Consider the following 27,285-nt stretch of genomic DNA (forward strand, 5'->3'; position numbering starts at 1 on the left):
AATACGATTCAAGAGTTTGGGATATGACTTTTCTGGAAGAAGACTTGTGAAGTGTTCTCATTCCTTAAACACCAAATTTGAGTGAAGCTTGAGTGAAGATGGCCTACTTGTTCAGAATATGCGAGCTGTCTAATCTTTGACAGTTCATTAACTGTTGCTTTTCATAATGGGAATCTAGTCATAGAAGCAATAGTAATCTATGCTAAAAGTAAACAGGGTTTTACATATCAGTGGGAAAAAAAGGTGCAATGAACTCTTTTTTTCAGATGCTGGGAAGGCTGTCCTTCTTGGGCAGTGATGCATGAAAAGCGCTCTCGTGCCTGCCCAGTGCTTGCCTGGCATGCAGGGAGAGCTCAAAAGTGGCAGCTCCTGGTGGTGCAGCAAGGCTGGAGCCCCTCCAAGCACAGGCTGTTCTGCACCAGCAAGAAGCCCTGGGGAAACGGAGCCAAGGGAAGAGCAGAGCTGGCTTCTGCTCCAAACTTGCCGTGGGCAAGAGAGGCAGGGAGAGCCAGGGCACGAGGGGCACCTGGGAGGTGCAAGAGCAGCAGGCGAGAAGCAGGGGAAAGGCCCAGAGGAGCCCTGGCAAGGGGCTGTGCTCAGTGCTCGAGCGGACAAGAAGCAAGGCCCGGGGGCCACCCTGGAGGCCTGTCCTGGGAGTCGAGAAAGCTTCCTCCCCCGGGCGCGGGGCATGAGGGCCACTTTGGTGGAGCAGGAGCAGCAGGCATGCGGCCCAAAGGAGCCCTGGCAAGGGCCCGTGCTCAGCGCTGCAGAGGAAGGCAAAAACCCGCGGTGACACTCTCTAGCCCACACCGTGAGGGGAAAAAAGCCTTCCTCCCCCCTGCAGCTGCAGGGCCCGAGAGGCCATCTCGGTGGCGCATGCGCAGCAGGCAGTAACCCATCTCAAAGGGACCAGAGGAGCCCTGACAAGTGGACCTGCTCCAGGCTGCAGAGGAAGGCAAAAAACCCCAGGGAGCAGTGCCAGTCTGCCCTGGGGGAAAATTCCTCCCGGAGCCCGGTGCTGGTGATGCATGGGCTGTTCCCAGAGCACGTGGGCAAGACCTGCCTCCTCGTCCCACAGGCTGGTCGTGCCTGCCGGGAGATGCCCAGGCCTATTCTCCCTCCATGGAGTCGTCTCAGGGGCTTGCAAGAAAAGCAGGCCATGGGACGCTGCTGCCTTTTATCCTGTCCCGGGGCGTGGGGACTGCTGCGTTGCCGGGTGGTGGCCCTGCGACATGGGGATGACACGGGGGCCCTCCATGCGCAGCCCCAGCCGCCAGCCCTCTGCCCAGCCTCCTTCGGAGGAAGGCTTTTGGGGTGCTGGCCCTGAGGCAGTACCCGTGTACCCAGGAGGCCCAGGGGTCTGGCCCTGCCCTTCGTGGCCATGCACTGGGCACAGCTGCCTGCTGGGCATCCCTGACGTGTCCTCTACCACTCGGCCCCAAGGAGAAACCTCACACTGTTACTCATAGAATCATAGAATGCCCTGAGTGGGAAGGGACCCACAAGGATCATCAAGTCCAACTCCTGTCCCTGCACAGGACACCCCAAATTCACACCGTGTCTCTGAGGGCCTTGTTCAAGTGCTTCTGGAATATTGCCAGGCTTGGTGCTGTGATGCCTCCCTGGGGAGCCTGTTCCAGGGCTCCACCATCCACTGGGGCAAGACCCGTCTCCTAATGTCCAGCCTAACCCTCCCCTGGCACATCTTCCTGCCATTCCCTTGGATCCTATCGTTGGTCACCAGAGAGAAGAGATCAGCGCTTGCCCCTCCTCCTCCCCTTGTGAGGAAGCAGCAGACCGCCATGAGGGCTGCCCTCAGCCTCCTCTTCTCCAGGCTGAACAAACCCAGGGACTTCAGCCACTCCTTGTACGGGTTCCCCTCTAAACCCTTCACCAACTTCGTGGCCCTCTTCTGGACGCTCTCCAGTCGCTTTATATCCTTGATGTCCTGTGGCACCCAACACTGCCCACAGCACTCGAGGTGAGGCCGCCTTCATACGGTTGGTGACTGCCCAGCTCTCCAGTCTGTCCAGATCCCTCTGCAGGGCCTCTCTGCCCTCAAGAGTGTCAACAGCTCCTCCCAATTTTGTGTCCTCAGCAGACTGAGTTAGTAAGTTACTATTCCTTCCAGTCCTGCATCCAAGTCATTTCCAAAGAGATTAAGAAGTGCCGGGCCCCAAGATGGAGCCCTGCGGAACCCCGCTAGTGACTGGCCACCAGCCCAATATAATGCCTTCTCCAGACGTAAGCAAAGTATGTGGCACATCATTCACCCTGACAGAGGAAGGAACAAGAAGACAGTTCATTTGGCAAAATGTTTCTCTGTTCTCTGTTGAATTCTTCATTACTGCTTAGGGACCCTCCCACGCTTTAGGATGTTTCATTGTGAACGTCTGTGCCCTTTTGGTTGTGTCAGCCACTGAAGCTGCCTTTGAGGGTATCAATTCTTGTCATAATTCTGAAGCCGGCTTCATCGCTAACCTCAATCCACATCCAACAGAAGCTCACGTGTGCCTTGCACTTGAATAGTTTCTGAATAAAGGCTAATTAGAAACCATCAGAAAAATGACAGGTATTTCTCCATGCCTCGCACTTCATGAAAAGGAGACAGAAAGGGGCTTTTTTGCTGTTGTTTTTGGAATTTGGTTTTGGGTGGTTATTTTTTGGGGGGGTGGGGAGGGTATCGTTTGTTTGTTTTTAACAAGTTTTTAGAAGGCACGCTCTCCAGAAACATGACACAAGTGGAGAAAATCCAAAGGTGCTCTTATTAGATTTTGACACGCTGTTGATAGAGGATGGCACCACAAAAGAGGGGGAAGTTGCCTCTTCAGGACTAAGTCAAGCTAATAAACAGAAAGAGCCTAGAAAGGTGACGCAAGTGTCTTCTTTGTAACACCAGACCTAAGTTAAGGCCAGTAAGAAGAGAGGGAAGGTGAATCACGCACCCAAACAAAAGGCTATGAAAATTATCACTGCCGCAGGCTCAAAGATATGGTCAGAGCATAACCGAATCTGTAAAGCCAGAGATGCATATCTAATTCTTGCAAGATCATGAAAGACACCGTAGGAGTTTGAACTGTGTATACGGACAAGGAAAGATAAAGTTATTGCCTTGAGACCTTGCAGGTGTAGGAACCTAGTAGCTACAGAGAGGACAGAATGGACAGGCAGATCAAAGACTCATAGAATCATTTAGGTTGGAAAAGACCCTTAAGATCATCGAGCCCAACTGTGAACCTAATACTGCCAAGTCCACCATTAAACCACGTCCCAAAGTACCACGTCTGCATGTCTTTTAAATACCTCCAGGGAAACCGCGTAAGCTCCTACCAGCTCCTGCTCTCATCTTGTCAGAGACTCAGGGGTGAAATATCCCTCCGCTCCTTCACCAAGCGCAGCCAACAGCAAAACGGCACGGCGAACGTGGGATGCACATGGGCAATGCGTTTAGGATCACAAATTACTACAGCGTCAGCCAACTACTTTGAGACCTACAGAGACTCCAGCAGGATTGTGTTGAGCCTCCGAGACCACCATTTTCTAAGTACACATTTACTGAAATACTGTCTTTCCAAATACAGCAGCCAGTCAAATCGTCTCCCCTACAATGCAGAAATTGATAACACCTCTTTCTCCCCAACTTTCCTAAACTTTCAGAGCTCTAAAATGAACTGGCATGAGACAATACATTCTCCTACGACCTGATATGTTCCATTTAACTCACTGGTGCGTTAATGGTAAGAGTCTGAGGAGTGCCTAGGGGGAGACCCTACCGCTGAGTCACGAGGTTCAGACAGGACCCCCTTGCTTTCTGAACTCCTGCTCAGAGAGGAGTCTAGGTGCGGCTAAGTCCAGTCTTAGTCTCAGACTTGGTCAACGGTTTATTTTCTAAGGGTTGTAGAAGTGACCGCTCATCAGAGTATTTGTTGTTAGTAACCAGTTTGCCAGATGCCCCAGCCGGTGGCGTTCAATGAGAACGATCATGGCTAGATTAATGAGCAGTACAATTTATTAAAGCAACAGATACACAGGTTCTTTGGGTTACCGGTGATAGGATTGCTGGTTACAAGACACACACAAATACTAAGGAGATGAGTAACGCTGCTAGGCTACAGACAGCTTAAGCAGGTATGAAGCATTGGAGATTTAAAGTGAAGCTATAGAGAGGTTTCTAAGTTTTCCCGGGGAAACAGATGGGATACCCAGATGTTTTGGTCTTACCCAAAGGCGACCCAGTGCGGGGGTGGGGGAGGAGGCTCAGCCCGTCAACTGGTCCCAGAAGTCAGAGTGGTACGCGATGGTATCTTCCCCAACACCCTCTTCCTCTTCACACATTTTATACTATTTTTTACCTTTCAGGTGGAGCTGAGTGACTCTAGTCATGCATACCTTTATCATGACTGGTCTAGAATTTCCTCGCTTTACTTTTAAAAGGATAGACTAGAAGAAATTCAAAGTGCATGCCCAGTGAGGGGTGGTTGCACCTTAGAGGCGAGTAACTTTGGGGATGGAGGTGTGTTTTGGTATTATACCGAATGACCAAAGTTCACCAAAAGGACAGCATTTTGTCAAAAGTCTGATGGACTGTTGGCCCAGGGTGGCAAATATGCAGCGTGCCAGCTCCAGGGTACCTCCAGTTCCCATTTATCACTGAGCCTGGCCACGATGGCCCCGCACCGCTCCACCCTCCGGACAATTCCTCTTACAGTCAGTACGCCAAGTTCTCCTGGCATTGCCGACATCTATGGTTACAAGGGAACTGCCATGGAATGGATTCCTCACATAGCAGCTGCACTTCACCCTGGCAGCTTCTTCAATGCTGCACCATCTCTAAAAACATTGGTTTAATTTCTTAGTCACCTCCAGCAATTATTCCACACGGATCTATGGAACATTCCAGGCATAAGGCTCCCCTTTTTGTCTGTATGGTCCTAAGGGCTGAATGGTCCACGTCCACCCATCCTATTAATTTGAAGGCTCTATTGGCATTTCCAGTTCCCAGCCCCTACAGAGTGAGTAAGCTTGTCAACAGCTTTGCTCTCCAAGCACAGGCAGGGCTCTCCCTTCAGACTAGCGACAAACCCTTCTTGGTGCAAGGGCGGTACCCTTCCTTTCTTCAGTGAAAACTCATCACGTAGATGCCTGTCCTTGTACCACTGAGAATTCAACACGACAGACACCCGGGACAGCTGGTTTCAGGTAGCGGGTGGGCTTTGAGTGCATAGCCAACAGTGGGGCTTGTTTGCCCCTGCTGCTGTAGTTTGCCCTGTGGCGATGGCCAGATTATGGGCTGAATATGTATAATCCCTATTCCACCACAGGCTTATAAGCAAGGCTACCGTATTAAAACCTACGCTTCCCACGCACCATTAACAGGAGAAGCAAAGAGACACCGAGAGCAACAATAACCATCCCTTGGATATAGAGGACAGCCCTGAACTCAGAAGGGTTTCCTGGCTCTGGAAACCCAGAAGGCACTGAAAGATCTAGAGCAAGAAGTCGTGGAAGCTCCCGCGTTAGCCCTGCCAGGCTACAACAATCAGTTTCTATCAGATTTCCCTGAACAGGAGGGACAGCCGGTTGGCCCCAAAAGGTCAGCAAGGCGCAGCATGTTCCTCAGGAGAACTAGACCTCGTAACTCAGGGCCCGATTTCATGGACTGAGGCTGTTGCAGCAGCAGCTGTGGTGGTGGAGAAAGCAAGAAATAGTGTCCTGGGGCACCTCCTAAGGCTAAGGGTTCATTCCTTACTTCCTTGTCCTCCCCTCCAGAGTTCAAGCAAGTGTGGATGTGCCACTGTGGGGAATTACGTTGGGTTATGGCAATAACCGTACATGGTCCTTGCCTTCTTTGGCGGAACCTTCCATAAATGCAACAAGATACACTCAAACCGCTGCCTCTCCCCCAGGCTGTCTTGCCCTGTCTCTCTGCCGACAGGAGGGAGCAGTGGGTGGTGTCAGCCTGGGGGGGTGGCAGGAGGGAGAGCGGGCGGTGAGAGGCGTGGGGGTGAGAGGACATGGGGCGGTGATGGGCCCAGGGCTGTTGGGAGAGCCAGCGCGGGCCCCGGGGCTGATGGGAGGTGACGCTGGGTGGCGAAGGCCCAGGGGGTGGCGGGAGGGACAGCGCAGACCTCGGGGTGTGACAGGACAGCAGGCTGCTGGAACCCCCTCCCCTAAGGGCCACTCGGCATTAGGACAACGAGGGCGGGGCTGCCACACCCACATGATGCAGGTCTTTCTTCATAATGTGCTGAGCATATAAGAGGACCATGACACCGCGTGCTGCAGTAGGCGCCATCCCAGAGCAGGCACCGCCTGGCCCCGACCATGTCCTGTGTCCACTACAAGTTCTTCTCCAGGCTGAACTATGATACGGTCACCTTCAGCGGCCTCCACATCACCCTGCGCGACCTCAAGCGCCAGATCATGGGCCGCGAGAAGCTGAAGGCAACCAGGAGCGACCTGCAGATCTCCAACGCCCAGACCAAAGAAGGTGCGTGGGGGCGGCGGGCGCGGGGCCTCGGGGACCAGTGCGGAGCTGCACCCCGGCGGGGAGCTGCATTGCAGGGGGGAGCAGCACCCCAGTAGGGAGTTGCACCCCAGCGGGGACCTGCACCACTGTGGAAAGCGACAACCCGCAGGGGCCCTGCACCACCTGCCCCGGCGCCCCCAGGGGCCCTGGCACCACCTGCCAGACGGTGGGCTGGCCCCGCTGGTAGGTGACGGTGTGGAGCCGGGCAGGCTCACCGGACACCGGCAGCCCTGGGGCAGAGGGCAGCACACAGGCACTGACCGGTGGCGGCATGGCCGTGGTGGTGAAGTGCATGTCGGACACCTCCGATGCCGTCGGCAGCTGCAGAGGGAACCTCTCTGTTGGGGGAAGCAAAGAGGGGTGGTGGGGTGAGCTACTGGTGGGCAGAGCCCCTTGGGGGGTTACCCGGAGGGCAGGAGCACCACGAGGAGCAGGAGCTGCTGCTGTACCTGCCATGGCAGCGGGTCAGTGTGGGGTTTGTCTGGGGCAAAGAGTGTTCTGGGGTTCTGTCCCCATGGTGATCATTCCACCAGCACCTGCCTCAGCCAGCCCTGCCAGGGTTTCATTTCTCATGCCACAGCAACTGCCCGTCTCAATGACGTCCCATCCTGCTGATGGTTTCCTGTCCTCAATGCTCATTTCTCAACCCGGTGAGGGTTTCCCATCCCCACGGTAACTTTTCATAATGGAGATCTAGTAACAGAAGCAATGCTAACCTAAGCGAAAAGAAAACAGGGTATTAAATATCAGTGGAATATCTGCCCATGGAGTCATGTTCTGCAAAGGCAGAAGTCCCTTCAAAAAGCCTGTGCCTCCTTTTAATTTGATCTGCATTTGTTGAGTGTGTTGAGACGATAAAAGTCGGTGTTACCTATAAAAGGTTGCTTTTCTCTCTGTAAAGGGATTCTCTGAAGTGCTGTGTAATGACATACTGATATACGTTCTTACAAACTGACTACTGCTTTTTTCTGTACTGATGTTGTTTTCAGAATACACAGATGATGACGCCCTGATTCCGAGGAACTCCTCGGTAATTGTCAGAAGGATCCCTGCTGGAGGAGTTAAAGCTACCAGCAGAACCTCTGTTACGTGAGTATCCGTAAAGCGGTGTAGTCTTTGCTAGGGGGTTCAGTGAGGTCACTGGTTTAATGGATATTAGTTTACCAGTGGCGTTCCAACTGCATCTCCCTTGTTAAAGCGGCTGTTAGTTTTTGTTGTCCTGGGGTAGGTTTCAATGGACCTGTCCCAAAGCAGACTGACCTTTTTAGGCCTGCTGGGACATGGGCTTCAGGCTCCAACAACGGTAACTTCTAAGATGATTCTGTTGGGTTTGTTCTTGGGCTTGATTGTTCTGAGACCCGAGCTGTAGATGCTGTTTCCTCCAGGTGGAGAGATGCCTTATGCTATGGGCTTGCTTGTATTGCTTTCAGAGTAAAGACAGATACGCACCGTAGTGTACGCTTAGAATTTGTTCCCATCCCAGAGGAGCCCGATTGTCAGTGTTTGGCTATTTCCTGCATTTGCGGGAGGAGGCAGGGTATGGCAGGTACTCTGAGGCCCCAGATCTGGGGTGTATTGGTTGAGATTACAGCTACTCAAACGTGATCCTGCCTACAGGATTGTTGTGGTCATTTTGGGATTTTGGGGTTTTTTTAGTTGCACTGAATGTGAGAATTTGAGAATGAGAACAGTTTATGTGTATGAATAGATGGCCACATTCACTAGATTATCCGAACAATGTCCTGACGGGCAGGTTTTATAACCTGTTTCACTGCTTGATGTGGGGCACAAGTGCTCTATTTTAAGCTCTGATCACCTTCCTTTCTTTCTCCTTCCAGAAGTCGAACGGAGCCAGTGAGCGGAACACCAAAAGCAGTATGTAAAAGCACAGGGTCACACCTTTTTCTGCACACTGCACTGAATTCTGAACAACGTAGCCTTGTATGAAATTTTCCAAACAGTAGCTTCATATAATTTCTTCCAGTAAAACATAGCCTATGCTGCAAAGACAATGGATTTGATTCAGCATAGTAAGAACTGCGTAATGCCATCATTTGCACAGTTCTAATGGGACTATTGGTATTTGTGCCCAGTCACGCATTGTATTTCATCCTGAATATGCGAGGCTATTTCCTGAATGGCTTTGTGTTGTACAGATAAGGTACGATTGGTTATAGGCGATGTAGGTTCCAGGTTTGCACAACTGGACGTGGTGCCGTGCTCTCCATCTGTCTGTCTACAGCTAGTAACGTGTCTGTTGGCGTAGCTGCTTGTGCGCTTTGTGTTTCTTGCAATGAAAATGCTCCGGAGTGTATTTTTGCCATTTTCACCTTGTATCACTTAGCTTCTGTTTTTGCTTGCTTTGCCCAACGGTTTTTGAAAACGTTCATAAAAAACACTGAGAAACCATTGTTGTTAAACTTGGTACTGTTTCTGGCTTTGACGTGGGGGTTCAAACAAAAACTAAAACTGACATACGCCCTACGTTCTGAGGACAGTTCTGGGCAGCTAAACGAGTCCTTTCCGTGCCTTTGAATACCTGGGTATTTGTTCCTGGAACTGTTTATTTGCAGTGATATTATTTGGGCTCCTCCAAGTACTTGAATGTCTTTAACAGATTGCCCTGAATGTAAATATCGTTGCTACACAAAGTGGTATTCTAAAGTTCTGCATTTGCTCTTCCCGCTTTCTCTGATGCAGCAGCTTCATCTAATAGCTTGTCTGCAAATGAAAATACCTGAAACCCAGTGTACAAATTTTGGCGCAAGGTTAGAGCCTGGGGCCTTTGTGGGGCATTTTTCATCAGGTTGGAAAACACTGTCCTTCTGCTGCTGAAATATAAATAAGTAACAGAAGGAAATGCTTGACTGGTAATAGCCTGGATTTTGATTTAGTCTTCTGTTCAGTTTCTTTAGTTCTCTTTAGTTTCTGATTAGTCTTCCGTTTGAAATGGCAGTTCATACATTGACTGTCGATTCTGGATTTTGGATTATTTGGGGGTTGGGGGGTGTCGAGTCGTGTCCCCGCCCCTCCCCAGTTCTTCTGCAGTATTGCCTTAGGGTGGCAAACAAGTTTCATGGAGATGTTGGTTCTAACTGACTGGTTGGAGGGACTGGCAGGAAATACTTCAGTAGAAATATAAAGGAAACAAAAAAAGACCCAGGGCTGGAGGGCCGTGGAAGGTGGCCGTTGGGCAAACGTGCTGAACAGTACATCAGTTACCCTTCCTGACCCATTTGACAAGGTTCCCTCTCTGAGATACTCTGGAGCAACAAGCTGATCTCAAGCGGGTCTGGTTAGTCTAGTTTCTTCTCATTAACCGCACGGGCACTCTTAAGCTGGCGTAGCTTTGGACTTTGCCTTGAGCAAATGCAAATGACACGAGGTCGGAAATGCCTCTTGCAGTCACACTCGGAGCGCATCGTGCAGACTTTCAGACTACGGTAGAGGTTAACTATTGCTATGTTTGGACTGTACAACTTGAATATGTGTTTAATTTTTTGTGAACAGATGGATGACTCCTCTGCATCTGCTTCTCTGTCCCAGCTTATTCAGGTATATCTATATTCTTACCAAATACTTCAAAAAAAAAAAAAAAAAGTGTTTGCTTCATATTTTTAAATCTTGCACTGTGATCCAGAGCTGTATAACTGTAGTAATGCGAACAATGCTTTACTTTAATTCTTAATAATGTCAAGTATTTATGTTAACTTTAAAATGTGTGTATGCTTTGATCCTCTCCTGTAAAGAGCAGTTGCCACTTTGGGGAGATAGAAGGGGAGAACCTTACCAGCACCAACGTCACGTTGCACTAGTGCTCATCTTCAAGACACAAAGGAGAAGCACTTCAGAGGCTGTTTGCCCTGTTTCATACATTCCGTTAGTTCTGCTTTGGGGAGGAGCGCTATTTTTACAGAAGCATGTCACTGGCTGTAAGGGACGGACATTCCAGGGGGTGTGGAGCAGCCAAATTAGAGGCGTGCCTGGAACACGGACAATTGCAGGGCTATTTCTGAATTTCTAGTCCTCAGAGCTGCAGATCCATTCTTTGACCGCTGCACAATTTCATCAGCTGTCGTATGGATACAGTGGGCAACACAATCTGATTTCCTTGAACGCAGACTGTGTACGCTGTGATTATGTCCCTAACCGTGTCTAGGAACACACCCACGCCTGTGTGTGGCATGCTGGCGGAGGTGACCTTCTGGAACTCCTGCCACGCCGCGTTTTGCTGTGGAGCTGCTGGCGGTTTTTGCCCGGGAATGTGTAACTTTGGCTGGGAAAGCACTAGTCATTGCGCCTTGTGAGAAGGCGTAGTGCTAGCCAATTCAGTGCCTGGGCTTTAAAGTTACAAAGCTCAGAGAAGGCAGGGCCTAATGCAGAGGAGCTCGTTCTTTCTTCTGAAAAGAAAGGCTGGAGTTCATTCCCAAGACAGAGAAACCTCTCCCCACTAGCCACTTCTTCCCTCTCTCACCACAGACATGAAATTGTGGACACGTGGCAAAAATATTGGAAAAAATAATTCATTTGGAAGGTAGCCACCAGAAGAAACTGGTCTGCATTAGTGCTGTCCCTAAACGTGTCCTTGGTTCTGTAAACTTAGGTGAAGTTTTACTCTAAAATGTGAGAAGCGTCCAAGAGGTGCACACATTGAAGCTTTTGAGAACATTGAAGTATTTCAGAACAATACAGGAACAACACCTCAGAGCAGCTCAAAACTGTGACTTACTCTACCCTCTTTAGCGCAGACTGGCTCAGCAGGGAGTCAATGTGTTGTAAAAAGTCCTCTGGTTTATTACTGCTATGTACGAAATGCCATATTTGAACTTTCGCCTATCCCTAGAAATGTTTTGTGGGTTTTGGATGTGTCTTGTACATCTCTTGGGTTCAAGCAAATCAGTCAAGTGTCTGTGAAGTTTTCTGTCACGGTTAATGGAAATGATTTCATAGGTGTCGATCTGCATTATGTTACAGTTGAGGAAAAACTGTGTATAGGAAACAACCATTTAATAAAATGCTGAAAGTAGTTGGTTGCTCTTGCGAAGGAATGCACCTAAAAGCAAAGACAGGAGTGGCTGATCTGAAGGCTTGGTGCTGGACGGTCCAAAGAATGTACAGTCCCTCCCTTAGACCCTGCTGGTATCTGCACTAGTGTGTAATTAAAACGTTTGAACAAATAGTACTTTAAAAACCAAGAAATCAGCTGGTTTCCTTCATATGAAGATCTAGTTCTGCGTAAGGCTTGTATTACAATTTGCATGGTAAAAGGACACGGCCAGCTGGAGAAACCTGCAGGTTTTGCTTACCGTAGTTAGCTCACTTAACACGAAGAAGTTAGCAGGGGCTCTAAAGTGTTTCTAACGTGTGTGTCGACTAACGGCCTGTTACACAGACTGCCAGTCTGGCTGAAGCCAGCGCTTCCGAAGAAGACAAAATAAAAGCGATGATGATACAGTCTTGCCGTGCATATGATCCAATCAAGTAAGTGTTGATAACGCCAGATCTGTTCCCCAACGATTACGGAGGAATGCTAGAGATGGTTGTTTTAACAAGAGAGATACATGCACCCCTTTTTCTTTTTCTCCCAAAAACCTTCTAGTTACATGAAGAACAGCCTGGGTCTACCTCCGCCATCATATACTTGCTTTCGTTGTGGAAAACCTGGCCACTATATAAAGAACTGCCCAACAAACGGGGTAAGGTTGGGGGGGGACTTCTGGTGTTACTTCGTTTTTGTTTTTTACCTTGGCAGTGAGGTAACAGATACATGAACACGCATATTAAGACGTGTTTCTCTTGGGGTGAAATAGAGAGGTTACATGGCAAAGTTGCAAAGCCCTTCAAAATTCAAGGGACACCTGCAATTATCAAGGCAAAATTTTCTTTTTTCCAGGCCATCACAACAAACATAGCCAGAGAACTTTCTCTGTCAACTTTCATGCATATTTTTCTGTATTTCACTATGACTGGAAATTTATTTTGGGTTTGAACCCTTTCTAAAGACACTTCACAGTTTTTAGTATTTCGTACAAAACCAGGATGTTTCTGCTGGCCCCATCTATTGGATATCTGCCTGGTGTAATGACACAAGCCTCTGGCTGAGCGTCCCTGCCATTTAACAACAATCACGGAGATGTCGTTTTAAGTGTGGGTCTTGAGATACGCCTGCATTTCTTTTCCTGCCAGGACAAGACTTTTGAGCCTGTTCCCAGAATTAGGAGGAGCACGGGCATTCCAAGGAGTTTCATGGTGGAGGTGAAAGATCCCAACACAAAGGGTGCTATGCTGACCAGCACGGGAAAATATGCCATACCAATTATTAATGCGTAAGTATGGGACTAACGGGACTGACCCAGGAGCGAAGGAGAGGAACCGTGCGTCAATGCCTGGGCGGCAATGCAGCCGAGTGGGCCAGCACCTCTAGTTACGGGGGAGGAAGCACTGGCATTGCATCTTAACCTTAACACCCGTGATACTTTCTAATCCCAAGGCCCTAAAATAGGACGCTCCTCCTGTTCATGCCCCTGGAAGCTGCTTAAACTTGTGGCGTGCTAAGAATCAGTATTTCTGCAAAAGGTTTCCGAGGTGTTTGCAGTGGAGTCGTTCTCTTTGAAAGCGCGTTTTGCTTCTGTCCGATGCTGCAAAGGCTCCTTGCAAAAGTTAACAAGTTGCTGTGGGAGTGAGGTTTTCTCCCCCTCTGACTTTTATCACCTCCCCTGTGTGAAAGAGGCTGCAGTTCTCCTGTTGCTACAAACTAAGAAAATACTACTGTGTGCTGCCAAGAGCGGCTGCTCTAAAATGCACTCGGTGGCACTTCTGGTGTTCTGCCATGGACCTCCTTTGGTAGAAGCTCTAACATAGACTTCTTCCATTTCCAAAACTTAATTACTCGGAGACTGACTTGATGCTCAGCCTGCCATTTACTTTTACCCTCTGGCAACAGAGGAGAGGTGGGATTCATTTCACACGATTTCTAGCTGTCAAAAAATTATTTGCCTAGTCTGAGCTGATTTCTCCATTGACCCAATGAATGGGAGAGGTCTGCAGCAGGAAAATTGTTCCCCCTCCCTCTTCTCATCCTGTGGCTGTAGAAAAGGACTTTCAACTAGCGGCCTACGTTTTAGAAGGCTAATGTGGAGTGAGAAGAATTCCACCTGTTCTCTTCCCCTGAGAAAAGCCAAAGCTTGGAAAAGTTCTCCTTGACCCACCTTTAACTTTTTGCTCTCTCCTTCCCCACCCCGCTCCAGGGAAGCTTATGCCAGAGGAAAGAAGGAAAAGCCTCCCTTTCTACCAGAAGAGCCAGCCTCCTCCTCCCCCTCCGATGAGCCTATTCCAGATGAGCTCCTGTGTCCCCTTTGTAAAGATATAATGACCGACGCAGCTGTTATTCCCTGCTGTGGAAACAGTTATTGTGACGAATGTAAGTGTGACCCCATGGCTGTTAATTCAAAACATCACCTCTGATCCTCTGAAAGCAGAAACAGGAGATCAGGAAATTACTGTCTCACCGGTTCTATGTAGTACTTAAGCCCAGCCTGAATAGGAAAGGACTCTTCTCCTATAAAGGGCAAAAGAAAGGCCGAAAGCTTTTTCCTCCTTTTTATGTATCTCGTTAAATCCCCTTCACACGTGGAAGGACGAGTATGAGAAGAGGGCGTAACTGCGCAGGCGATGACGCTATTAGATAGCGAATGCATTTCGTTTGTCCACAGCCCTTTCCCTCCTACAAAATTACAGAGCCAACGCTGGTGACTTCCTGTGGTCTGCAGCAATCGGGTACTTGGGCATTTAATGCACATTCTCCTCCACGGGAGAGTTGGCTGAAACCTTCAGAACTCACACCTGGTAACGGGTTTTTGAGGTCTCTTTTATTCACTAGCCCTGAGGTTGGTGACTTCTCACTGTACTAGAGAGTGGAAAAAAGGTGAGTCAAGACATCAAGACACCGCCTACTCCACACCTCCAGATGTTACAGGAGTGAAACATCAGGGCTGTACCGTTATTGGCTGCATACTAGAAAATTATTAGGCTACTGAACTTGAGCTTCATGTTCCCAATTCAAGATCATCTTCACCCATTAATCATATACATGGTTTTCTAACTGATGAGAACCCCAAAAACGTCCTTAGTTTGGCTAAAATCTATTTTGACGACTCTAATTGCACACAGGTATTAGAACAGCGTTACTGGATTCTGAGGATCATACCTGCCCAACGTGTCATCAGAGCGATGTTTCTCCTGATGCTTTAGCTGCCAACAAGATCCTACGCCAGGTAACGTGATGGCTTTTCCGTGAACTGCTTGTAAGAGAAGTCTATTCCTGAAAAGCTGAAAGGGAGGAAAACATGAATCGGCGGCTCCTGAAGCAGGGCTAAATTGGACAAGGCTACATTTATTTACTCCTCCAGTGCATGATCCCTTGTTACAGAAGCTTACAACTCCTTAGAGACAGTCTGGCAAATTCAGGTCACAGTTTTAACATGATTGCCTCCCTTTCAAATTCGGTGTTGACACTGAAGTGCTTTAAATACAGACACCCTGAGTTACCAGTCATTAATGCCGGCGCTTAATGCGATGTGTTCCTACCCCTGCCTGCTGATTTATTTTAGGATTGATAGCATTTACAGGAACAGGCGAGTGATGTTCCTCTGTGGAGCCTTTTGTTTGTGTGCCTCCTGAAGTTTCCTATCCCCTTTTTGTCCGTGTTTTTCTGCCTCTAGGCTGTGAACAACTTCGAAAATGGAACTGGCTACCCTCGGCAGCAGCAGCCGCAGCAGCCGCCACCGCCACCACCTCCACCACCACTCCTGACTGTCGGGCCTCCCGCCGCGCTGGTGACGGCCGCTAACCTTTCTAAACCTTCCTCTCAGCCAATCAGCGGGTTGTTGGAGGAGAAGGTTAGTTTGATTTCAGCATAGGCACTGATCCTTGTCTTTTAGCAGAGCTTCGTTTCCAACTCTTTCCAACCGTTTTTTGCCAAGGGCCGTCAGGTTCCGCTACTAAGACAAGCAGCACTGCCGAGTCATCTGGGCCCCCAAGGACAATCAATACCCACAACGGGTAAGTAACGCTAACTTTAGAATTCCTTTAAAAGTCTTATCTTCAGATAAACTGAATGGGATTTTTTTCTTTTTCCCTCCCCACTGCAACAGGTCATCCAGTGAGAGCCACTACAATTCGCTCAGCAGGTGGCGGATCAGGCTGCGAACTGTAAGTGTCCCACAGAAATTCAATGCATTACTACCGGTAACTGTACTACTACTCCTGGTTAAAGGAGGCCGTAACACGTAACTCCTGCAACAGCTGATTTGCAATGAATAAGTACGCACAGGTAGTTGTGGAGAACACAAGCGGTAATTAATTTTGAAATGGCTTACTTTGAATTGCCTTTAACAAAGGGATCTGTGCTTGCACTAAGATTATTTAAAATAAAACATCAGCACAGGACTGACAAGGGGACTGCCAAAAACCAACACTTTCTCGGGAAACCGTAATCACATACGAAAATTAAATATAATTATAGGATCAAGTGGAAAGCCAGGCTAGAAACTTGGAAGCAGAAACTTTACATGCTAACAAGTTCTTCAATTTGCAGTAGCATCATTACATAAACACATGGAGAGAGGATAAAAAAAAACCACCCCAAACCAAACAAAGCAAACCAAATTTGAGAGGAAAAAAGTTGGGGAGTGTGACCCTTTTTTCTTTCTTTTTCTGTGTGGTTTTTTCAGGTCCAAGTCTCCCTGCAGTGCTTCATCGTACTGTAGAAGTTCGTATACCTACGCCAAGTCAAGATCCAGTTCTTCCCCCACTCACTCCTACTCTCAATCATTCAGTCGTTCCCAGTCTCGTTCCTCCCCGCGATCGCCGCCGTATCCAAGAAGAGGCAAAGGGAAGAGTCATAACTATCGCTCCAGGTCAAGGTCACGCGGCTCTCACCATTCAAGGCTAAGGTCACCCCCGCACAGAAGATACCATTCACGGTCAAGGTCTCCGGTGTTTAGGGGCCAGTCTCCAACTAAACGGACTCTACCTCAAGGGGAAGGAGAAAGGGAGTGTTTTAACAGGTCCAGAGAGGTTCCACCATATGATAGGAAAGCTTACGAGGGCAGATCCCGTGACTGGAGGGATCCATTTGAAAAGGAAAGATACAGAGAACGGCGAGGGAACTCTAGACACCGGAGTGAGAAGTTTTACAAGGGCTATGCTGTTGGCTGTCAACCTCCACCTCCACAAAACAGAGAGGACTTTTCTCCAGGTAGGTTCGGTCCACCTGGCACCAGACGAGAGAATTTGCCATGTGCTCAGGGACGTAGGCAGGATTATCCTGCTGGGCAGAGGCACAGAAACCATCATACAGCTGGAAATTGCCCTGAAAAACCATGTGGAAGGGAGAGCCGTGGCATCAAAGATCCTGAAACATCAAAAAAGAAAGAGGTGGAAAAACCACTGGGAGACAAGAAAGGCAATAAAGATAAAAAGCACCGGAATGAAGGATTTCCAAATGCTGAGTTGTTGGAAGGTGCGAGAAAACCAAGAGAGGCAGCTGCAGCAGAAGGTGTTACAGCGGAGTCTGTCTTCAGGCTCCCAAGCAGAGACGATGCCACCCCTGTGAGAAATGAGCCAATGGAAACAGAGTCTAGTGCTTTCAGACTGGGGTCTGAAAAGGAGGAAGAAGAGAAGGATAAGCCAAAAGCAAAGACTGACAAGGCCAAGCGGAAAGTAGAAGTGGCTCTTCCTCCTAAGACGGACAATACAGTAAAACCAGCTGAAGGTTCCAACGAGAAGGTGGACACGGGTCGTGACAAATCTCCTCGACTGGAACCTCCTGCGAAAAAGGCAAAGGAGGACTAGCCAAAGTCAGGCAGTGTTAAAACACCTTCCTCTTGAAAGGATGAGGGTGTTTTGATGCTGTCCTGCAGCGAGTAGTTGCTAGTTGGGAGGATAGAAGGGGAGTGCCTTATCAGCCAAGTTAGAGCCATTTCTGGAATACGGGCAATTGCATGGCTATTGTTCTCTTTGTTTACTCGCATCTGTATAAACACAAATCGCATGTTCATCAATAAAGTTAACACTCTTTTAGCCTTGTGTGTTCCCTGGCATGTCTGTGTTACATTTCTAACTAGCGTCTCGCCATGAGCTAACAGAGATGTCTCAAAAATGATTAGGAAAAATGTGGGGATTGATAAGTCAGATTTCATTTAAAAGGCAAGCCTAAACTTTGCCCCAAGAGAATTGACGGAACCAGGAGATCATTCCCAAGAAATAGGGCACATCGATCACATCTCCCTTTCAGGCTGCTGCACTGACCCAGAGGGTAAAATTCCTACACCTCCCCAGCAAGAATCACAGTGACAGAGGGATCCTGGTGGGAGGGGGGTATTTGTGACATTAGAAGGAGTATTAAACCACTCCCATTTTTAATCTCTTCAGGACTATACGATGTCAAACCACCATCTGTAACCACTAGTCATAAATCTCTGCACACTAGTATCTTCAAAGTGGGATGCATATTGTTTGTTTAAAAGACACAAGTTTTTTTACTTTTCAATTCAAGTTTAAAACCTGCAAGCTTACCCCATGCTTCATTTTCCCTCTGGTTGCAAGGTAGGTCATCCAAACAAAGGCCCACCAGAAGTAGATGACCAACACCTGTAGCCACTGCGTTTATTGTATTTCCTACAGTTATTGACCTGAGTTCACTTCAACTGCAATGGTGCATTCTAATATTCCAGCGTACCAATTGCCATTTCCTATGTAGAAGCCATTAACTCAAAGAAAACATAGAAAATCAGTTATATGCAAGAAACTTCCTGGACTTACGTACAAAAGACAAAACTCAGTCTTGTCCTCCCACTGCTCACAGCCCATCAGCAGTGGGACAGGCTTTTAGAAAGTGTTGAAGGGAGATAGTAGCTTAGTAAAAGTAAAAGTAAAAGTCACCAGTCCTCATTTAGAATCAAAATAGCAACCAGGGAGAGCAAAAAAGTTTTAAATGCACACCAGCACTTCCGTGAATGCGAACACAAATTTTAAAAGCCACCCAAAACCAACAGCAGCCTGTTCGACAAAAAACTAACTCCTGCTGAGGAGAAGCGCACGCTGCTCTGGAACACGCGAAGCCATCTGCGTGCAGCTTTATTACAAGGTCTTTGGCAAGACAGACCTTTCAGCACCTGCAACCCCTCCCAGGACAACCCCGACTGCGAGGGCAGAGGTACAGGCACATGGGGACGCCTGTACTAAAGCTCTACAACAAAAGAACACAGGCTGTCCTTCAGCCTCCGTGCAAAATGCAACACAGTGACAACAGGGAGCTTTACAGCAACAACAAAGTTTTACACAACAATAAAACAGAGAAGGGAGCATCACAAGGTATCCCTTTTTTCCTATGTTGTTTTTTTCCCCCCAGAGGTGGGGAAAATACCCAAACCCCTAAGCCCCAAAGTTTTCTCCTCTCCCATATCAAGCACTTGCTGTGACTGCGCTGCCTGGCAGTCTACTACAGAATTTACCTTTCCTCTTGGCTACAAGAGCTCTCATCTTAGAAGTGCCCACAGTAACCTAGACAACTTTTTATTGTTTCCGACTGCCTGGAAATCAAATTAAATTTCCAACCTTCTCTGCTACTCAAAGTGCTACCAAAAGCGTTTTGATTATTCAAATTCTTGCTGCTCCAAGTCTGGATGACCCTTACGAGCAAAGCAGAAATACTGCCCATACCGTGCTGCAGAATTAGCCACAGTTCAAGTGTTGCTCAAACTTCCTTTTAAGATTTACTTTTTGTTGTACAACTGGCTCCAAATCAACCTTTTCCATTTTTGCATACCATCTTCCAAAAAGGTTTCCTGGTTTTCATGCTTCAGTTTTCCCTGTAGAAGCTCCTGAAACCGCCTATTTTCCCACGACGCTCGGCACTGGCTTTGCATATTCTCCTAGACCACTGCCCACTCATTCTGGGAATGAACACAGGAAACCTGTCTCAGCTCACTGAATCGGAATGCTACCCTTCTGCCTCATACAAACCAGGAAGGTCCGTGAAAATACCGTTCCAGAGTTCTGAAACATGCAACCATCCATTATAAACCAATTTAATACCATTAATGTTTTCAATTCAGATTTGCTTTTACAAGAATCCATTACAAATGATACTCCATTAACAGTTTCAGTTTCCTGCTGCGTGTCACATGCATAGCCAGAGGGCAATCAGAGATGCTTCCACCAAAAAAAAAAACCCACAAACCAAGAAGAACAACACAATCCCGGCCCCCCAATTCTTTCTAAGCCTGAATTTGGCATTTTTAATCTCATTCCTTTACTCTCTGAATGACTACGCATCTACTTGTACACTAAAAGGCAGTCAGACAGCCATGATAAATACCCTGTATTAATCCACCAACGGCTTGACACCTTGCACCAGAGTTCCTCTAAGTCAGTCCTAACCTGTTGTGCTGGTTTTGGCTGAGAAGGGGTTAATTCTCCTCACTGTGGGGGTCGCCTACCTTTCCAGCTTCCCGCGCTCTGCCACGTGTGGGGGGGGGGGCTGGGAGGGTCGGGGCCGTGGTGGGGGCGGCTGACCCCGACTGGCCAATGGCAGGTTCATTCCATACCACGTGACACCATGACCAGTATATTGAGGGGGGGCAGCGGCAGCGCGGGAGCAGCGCGGCGTCGGGTCGGTGGGCGGCTGCAGCACGTGCGGTTCATTTCGGCGGTTCGTTCCCCCTCTCCCCTCCCTTCCCCCCTCCCCCGGGGCTTTGTGCCTCTCGTTGTTCTCCTTTACATTGCATTTCTGTTGTTGTTTCTTTTAATTTTAATTATTAAACTGTTCTTATCCCGCCCCACGAGCGTTACCCCTCTGATTCTCTCCCCCATCTACCGGTGGGGGAGGGAGCGAGCGACTGTGTGGGGTTGAGCTGCCGGCTAAACCACGACACCTGTACAACTTAGTTGCCCACAGACAACAGACCCACATGGAAAACAGTCCAGAAATTAAGGTGCTCATTAAAGCCTTAAAACAGGAGTGACAAAAACTGCAGAGTGGAGTTAAGATTCGATCTGCATTTTACTTTTAAAAAGAATCAGTGTGAAAATCAGAGAAACACTCAGGCAGATTAAAAACCTATATTAGGTAATGTATAAATGTGGAAGGAGGAGTTACAGAATAAATTCAAAACATATGGGCAGTGGCCCAGTGCCAGATTTATCTACCTGAGTTTGCTTATCCTTACTCCCACTCACCACTTGGAAGTTAACAGCCCAACGAGCAATACCTGTGCCCTGTCTGTGCTGCTCTAACTCATCTCAGAACAGCAAAATGATAGGAAGCAACATGAAAGCAACAGACCAAGCATGCTTGTACTCAAGAGCACTCATCAGGGCAGAGTTAATTACCTTGTTCAAATAGCACTGCTTTCTTCACGGAGTCTCAGAAGGAAGATATTAAATGTAGTATCTGATGCACACCATAGATTTCATTACCCTTTACATGAAAAACAGACAAAACCAACACGCATCAGCATTTGACACTAGAGCCGCTTTACCCAGCTACCTCCTAGGGTTATTCTCCAACACGACTATTCTTGCATTCAGGAGTTGCAGTCCCTGTCTAACGTGGCTAAGCTAGCAAAAGTTCCTCAAGTCCGTTCTGTCTGAAATTACGCTCTTTTTTACACTTGCTTGGCGTACCTGGACAGAGGGGCGCAGGCGCTGAGTGTCTCAGTGCAGAGCACACACGCAGCCTTCCTGACAGAGGCAGACCCTAGTTAAGACAACGTTCCCGGCGCACCCACAGCAGCATACGGCAGCAGCGTATGGCCCTTCAGGGAAGGTGTGCCTTCAATGATTTGTTAACCAAATCACCATCAGACCCCTTCTTTCCCAGAGCAGCCCCCCATGCACTGTGGATGACCACACGCTGCAGCCAGTGGATGTCAAAGAAAGCGTACCCCCCTTGATCAACAAGGCTGGCAACGCGCAACAACAGGCGAGGAGAAGGCTGAGGTACTCAACCACTTTGTTGCCTCAGTCTTCACTGGCAACCTCTCTTCCCACACCTCTAGAGTGCATGCACCGCAAGACAGGGACTGGGCAAGCAAAGTCCCTCCCACTGGAAGAGAAGCTCGAGTTCGCGACCACCTGAAGAACCTGAACACCCATAAGTCTGAGGGACCTGGCCAGATGCATCCCAGAGGCCTGAGGAACTGGCTGCTGTAGCTGCCAAGCTACTCTCCATGATAGCTGAAAAGTCAAGGCAGTCAGGTGAAGCCCCTGGCGGCTGGAAGAAGGGAACGGATCTGAGGGGCGTTCTGTGTGCGCCTGCATCACTGGGTGTACGCTGTGAGTGTGCGTGTGGGCAGACGGGTGGGTGCACACTCCGTGCGTGCATGCGGTGTGTGGGGGTGGGTGCACTCCGCAGGCAGGCATGCTGTAGGGCATGCATGCACTGCCTCTGTGTGTGCGTTTTGTGTGTGTGTGCCCGCTCTGTGCGTGCGCGCGCGTATGCCCGCTGGCCAGATGTGCGTATTGTAGAATCATAGAATAGTTTGGGTTGGAAGGGACCTTTAATGGTCATCTAGTCCAACCCCCCTGCAGCGAGCACGGGCATCTTCAACTAGACCAGGTTGCTCAGAGCCCCGTCCAGCCTGACCTTGAATGTTTCCAGGCATGGGGCATCTACCACCTCTCTGGGCAACCTCTGCCAGTGTTCCACCACCCTCGTCGTACAACATTTCTTCCTTAGATGTGGTCTAAATCTACCCTCGTTTAGTTTAAAACCATTAGCCCCAGCACATCAGAAATATGGAATGGAGCACCTGCTACATCTCTTTGTCCATGGGGATTCACTCAGTCCAAGCCTACTGGTGAAGCCATTACTCACAGCAGTCCTTCCACGCCATAGCCATCACTCCTCTTGGGAACAGACAGGAAAGCTCTGCATGACAAAGGCTGTCAGGACATGCTCCAGAAACAGAAGACCAGTGCAATAAGATCCTCATCACCTAATCGCATACAAATAATTCTAGCTCCATGAAATTATTCTTGAAAATGAAACACACAGAACAGCATCCACCACCAAAGCTCTTTCAGTGGTAGCTTTAATTGCTGCAGAGCTGCAGGCTGACAACCTGACCATCACTGTCACAGGACCCCAAAAGAAATGATAACTGGCAAACAGTAACTCTACCCATAGCCCATATCTATCTAGCCTGGAAAGGCAGATCCCGCTTTTCGGAAATAACTTGGAAAGAAACCAAGTTATTTCGAAGGCCAGCTCAGCCCAACTCATTTTGCTGGGGTAAAGCTGTGCAGCTCAGAGGAAAAAAAGCTGACTTGGGTGCTGGAAAGCACACGAACGTCAGAGTTCAGAGCTAAAAAGGGCAAAAGCCTTGATAGGGCTCCTTTTCACTGTCCTCATACCTGTGTGCATGCTGTGACTTCCTCGTTTCCCTGAAGTCCTCCCAGACTAACCGGGAAGTGGCTTCTGTCCAGGCCATGTGCCATGAAGAGATACCTTTTTGACCACGAAGCAGGTAGCAAACAATTGCATCTGCAGAAGCAAAGGGGTAGCTGCGCCTTGGCTTTGGAGATGCCCGAAGCTGCCCTGAGCCCCAGGAGCCCCTGGTGCCCCAGCATTTGCTTGGCCCTGAAGCCCCGCGGGGCCTGCCAGCGCTGGGGAGCCCTGGGGACAGACGCAAAGGACAGTAGTCAGGCCACGTGGGGAGAGCGATGGGGGTCCTATCCTTCCTTCTGGACACAGGAGGATGCCCTGGGCCACGCCAGGACAGGGCGTCTCTCCCCGCCACGCTCAGGGGAAGGCGAGGCCTGAGGAAGGCCCTGGGCGCTGGGCTCAGCACGGGCACTGGGAGCCGGGGCAGGGCCCTGTCTCCTGCCAGGTGCCGGCCTGGCCGATGCCAGCAGCTCCCGTCACGCGGCTCCTCCCGCCCAGGGCTGTGGCTGGAGCACAGACCGACCCGCATCTTGGGAAAGACTTGCTGATGCAGAGCACACCCGGGGCAGCTCCCCTCGCGGCAGGGCAGCTCCCCGACGCTCCTGCCCCCTGCCCTCCCTCCCTGGCAGGCCCAGCCCCCACGAGCGGCCCGAGGGATGCAGAGCTGCGCACACCGCGATACCGCTGAGAGAGCAGCGCCCGGTGCCATGGCCCTTCCCGAAGGCCGTCTCTGCACAGCCCAGTGTCCCGGGGGGCTGAGGAGCGAGCTGCGGGGGCAGCGGGCGCAGGGCAGCCCTGTGAGGAGAGGCCCCGGCTGCCTGTGCCCGCCCGGCAACAGCCACACCATTGGCCACGGCTGAGCCAATCAGCGGGGCCGGAGGCGGCCAGTCAGTCCCAGCCGGGCTGGGGCGGGGCCGGAGGGGGCAGAGGCCGAGAGGCCTGAGGAGAAATGGGTGAGGGGGTCCGGGGGCAGCCGGGCTGAGGGGGGTGCCGGGGGAGCTGCAGGAGCAGGGATCTGCGGGTGCGGGTGGGTCTGTGGGGAGGGACCTGGAGACCTTGCCCACGGGCCCTGCCGTGGCCCAGGCCACCAGCCCTGGGCCTGAGCGCTCAGCCCCAGGGACGGCCCCACAGCCAGGGGCAGAGCGGTTCCTGCTGCTGCCCCGAGGGTCGCCAGCCCCAGCCCGCACAGCTGGAGGTCAGTGTTTCATGCCCGCAGGGCAGGGGAAGTTTGAGCAGCCTCCTTGCCAAAAGGTGGCCCCAGGCTTTGGAGCAGGCATGCTCTGGTGGGGACAGGCCAGGTGCCTTGGCTGTGCCCAGGCCTTCAGGTGGGTCTCATGCTCAGGGACAAGCTCCTCTCTGTTGACAGCCTTTCAGACATGGGGATTTCCAGACATGGAAGTTGTTCCTCCCTCCTGCTGAGAGCACGCACCGGGGCTTTGTTGTCAGAGAAGCAAGCGGGGAGCGCTCCTGGTTGGATGCAGCTCCCTCGGCAGATGCTTGAGCTCGTCTCTCGGCCCCAAGGTCTGATACGTGCCTTTCCCCCTGCCCAAGCTCTGCCGCCGGCTTTTGGGAAATGGGGGGACGGAGGGTGGATGGTTTTCGCACAGCTGGCAACTTCCAGTCAACCTGTCAGGGAGGTTTTGTTCCTGGTTCTTGAAATAACAAGTTGTTTGGGTTTTTCTTTTTAATATATTACTTCCAAGGAAACTTCTCCAAGGAAAGCGCAGTGTTTAGCTCTGATTGCTCCTTGTGTGGACTGCATCTGTCCTCAGCCAGGCACACAATAGCTTTCAGGTGAGGAATGGGACTATTCCAGGGTGAAGTGAACAATCGGGATCTCAAGCCTGTTTTGTTTAAGGCAACCAGGTGAGAATGTGTGGTTAGAGCTGTCTGTCTTCCTTCCCCTTTTGACTGCAGTGCTCCCCGCTAGTTCTGTGTAACAGTCACTTCTACCCCTCAGCTCCATCAGGTTTGAATTTCTGTAAATGGATGCTGCGCTTTGCACCTGTTTCTACTTGACTCTTCACAGAGTTGAAAATTCCCTCTTCAGATCTGTCTACTTTCTTCTCCCCCTGTCCTACCCGCAGAACTGTGTTTGGCTGCAGGGGCTGCAGAGTCCGTGTTTCCTTCCCGTGGTGAGGAAAATATGGACATGAAAAAGAAGTGGATTGTGGGAAACTATAGGTTTGAATCAGCATGTGGGTCTCATGATAAGTTGTTTGAGATAGAAAGCGGGCTGGAGAGTTATAGGTATGCGATGGAATTAGCTTGACTACAGACCCGGCATCAGACCCGCTGATGGAAAATTACAGAGATCAGACCCACTGATGGGAAATTACAGAGAATCTGCAAGTCACCAGGAGGAGGGAGAAAGGCGAGAGATATCCCGGCCTTGAGAGCAAAGAAGAAAGGCAGGGATATCTCTCGGCCTTGAGAGCAAACGATAAACAAGAACAAGGAATTAGGCACGAAGTACAGAAATAGACTGTTTGTTAAGAAGGTGTCGCTACCTGTATTAGGTAATTGTTGAAGCTTGTTTACAAGAGCATATAAAAGCGCTGTGACTTAAAAATAAAGCTGAAGCTTGCTCTATCACTCACATTGAGTTGGCCGCTTGCTTTCCTCGCTCGCCGCAACTGGCGCCCGAACAGGGACCTGAAAAGGATTATTTCGGATACGGCAGCGAGAGACGGAGACGCACTGGCAGACGGCGGCCAGGGGGCAAAAAGGAGTCGATTTATGCATCATTTCTGATACGTCCCGACCCTCCGGCCTGGATCCAACCTCGGGATTCAAGAGGGGATCCGCTTTCCGCAATTGAAGCTAACCCGGGAGCGAGAGCCGTACAAAGACGCTGATTTTCCTCACATCGGGCGATGGAGGTCGAGGTAGCTTTCGAATTATTAAAGCGCTTTTTAGAAAAGCGGGGAGTAAGTCAGTTAAAAGACTTGTCAGGATTAGTTGGAGTGGGTAAAGCGAAAGGGTTTTTTAAAGAACCGGAGTCGATTTTTGAAGTAGAGGAGGGGAGAGCCTATGATGATTGTTTGTGGGACTTGGTGATAGATGACGATAAGACAGCGAAAAAGTTAATGAAACCTTGGCGGGAAGTGATTAACTGTATGAAAAAATATAAAACTGAAAAAAGATTAGCAACAGCCGCCTCTGATCGGCTAGACAACTGTGACCCCAATGCTGGAAAGATTGGAATTGGCTTAGACAATCTCTCACCTCCCTTCTCGGGGATCCCAGTTGTCGTACCTCGAAAACCCCTTATTCCGCCCCCTCCCGCCCCTGATAAATCTACATCTGTAGAAACTAGCGGAGGAGGAATAAGCTTGGGAAAGGGAGGTGAAGATATTGAAAATTTATGTGATGTAGTCTCTCTGGTGGAGGAAAATAAGCCGAGCACGCTGTCTAGTCACTGTTCTGTGCCTGCTGTGCGCAGCCAGGTTGACTGGCGAAAAATCGGGTTAGAGGCATTACAGAACGGGGACCTAGAGATCGCCGACTTGCTAGCTCAGGCTTTCCCTGTCATCTATCAACCGGACCCTGCTAACAATCAAAATTTATTCGCACACCATAATCCTCTTGATTGGAAAATTTTTATGAAGGGCCCATTGCTGTGTCAATGTGTTATGGAAAACTCCAACCATGCTACTAAAAGCATTTTAATTACACTTCCCCTAGACGCAGGCATTGAGGTGATGCTTGAACGCATGAGTCGGGTACCTCCCGGCCCCCAAGCTATGTTAGTTGAAGCATTGAGGGAAGTTGGGCAGGGAATGGTACACGTTCAGCAACAAGTTTGTGCCACTCTCGCCCCATTGGGTCCAGCCAAAAACTCTTAACAGTAACCAAAGAGGGTCACTGCCACATGGACTTTCCCAATCCCACTGACATGGCTCACAGAAGAGCCAGTATGGGTCGGGCAGTGGCCGCTCAAACGGGAAAGTCTACAACAAGCCCATATATTAATAAAAGAACAATTAGATCAAGGACATCTCAAGCTGTTACATGATCTACGGGCAGTAAATCAGCAAATGCAAGCGATGGGGGCTTTACAGCCTGGCCTTCCAAATCCAGCCATGCTACCAACTGGCTGGCATTTACTAATTATCAACTTAAAGGACTGCTTTTTTACTACAAAGCTGCATCCTCAGGATACCCAGCGGTTTGCATTTACATTACCGGCAATCAACAGAGAGGGTCCTGACTTATGCTTCGAATGGACAGTATTGCCACAAGGCATGAAGAATACCCCTACTCTGTGTCAACTCTTCGTAGATGCTGCATTGAAAGAAGTGAG

General features: G+C 49.6%; 1 protein-coding gene across 1 annotated transcript; it reads left to right on the top strand.

Moving 5' to 3' along the window:
* The first annotated feature begins 6,324 nt into the window (after positions 1-6,324).
* Positions 6,325-17,383, top strand: LOC135311314 (E3 ubiquitin-protein ligase RBBP6-like). The gene is made up of 12 exons (XM_064440437.1): positions 6,325-6,490; positions 7,519-7,618; positions 8,368-8,404; positions 10,040-10,084; positions 11,922-12,010; positions 12,129-12,225; positions 12,716-12,855; positions 13,777-13,949; positions 14,699-14,802; positions 15,250-15,426; positions 15,682-15,689; positions 16,261-17,383. Exons 1-12 carry the CDS (start codon positions 6,325-6,327, stop codon positions 17,381-17,383), a joined length of 2,259 nt encoding a protein of 752 aa, XP_064296507.1.
* The last annotated feature ends 9,902 nt before the right edge of the window (positions 17,384-27,285 follow it).

This window comes from Phalacrocorax carbo, unplaced genomic scaffold (assembly GCF_963921805.1).
Source record: "Phalacrocorax carbo unplaced genomic scaffold, bPhaCar2.1 SCAFFOLD_36, whole genome shotgun sequence".
In the NCBI taxonomy this organism is placed as follows: Eukaryota; Metazoa; Chordata; class Aves; order Suliformes; family Phalacrocoracidae; genus Phalacrocorax; species Phalacrocorax carbo.

Excerpts from the sequence above, each read along its gene's own strand:
- LOC135311314 (XM_064440437.1), top strand. The coding sequence starts at position 6,325 with ATGTCCTGTGTCCACTACAAGTTCTTCTCCAGGCTGAACTATGATACG. Across the intron at positions 6,491-7,518 it reads CAACGCCCAGACCAAAGAAG|AATACACAGATGATGACGCC; the intron begins GTGCGTGGGGGC and ends TGTTGTTTTCAG. Across the intron at positions 13,950-14,698 it reads AAACAGTTATTGTGACGAAT|GTATTAGAACAGCGTTACTG; the intron begins GTAAGTGTGACC and ends AATTGCACACAG.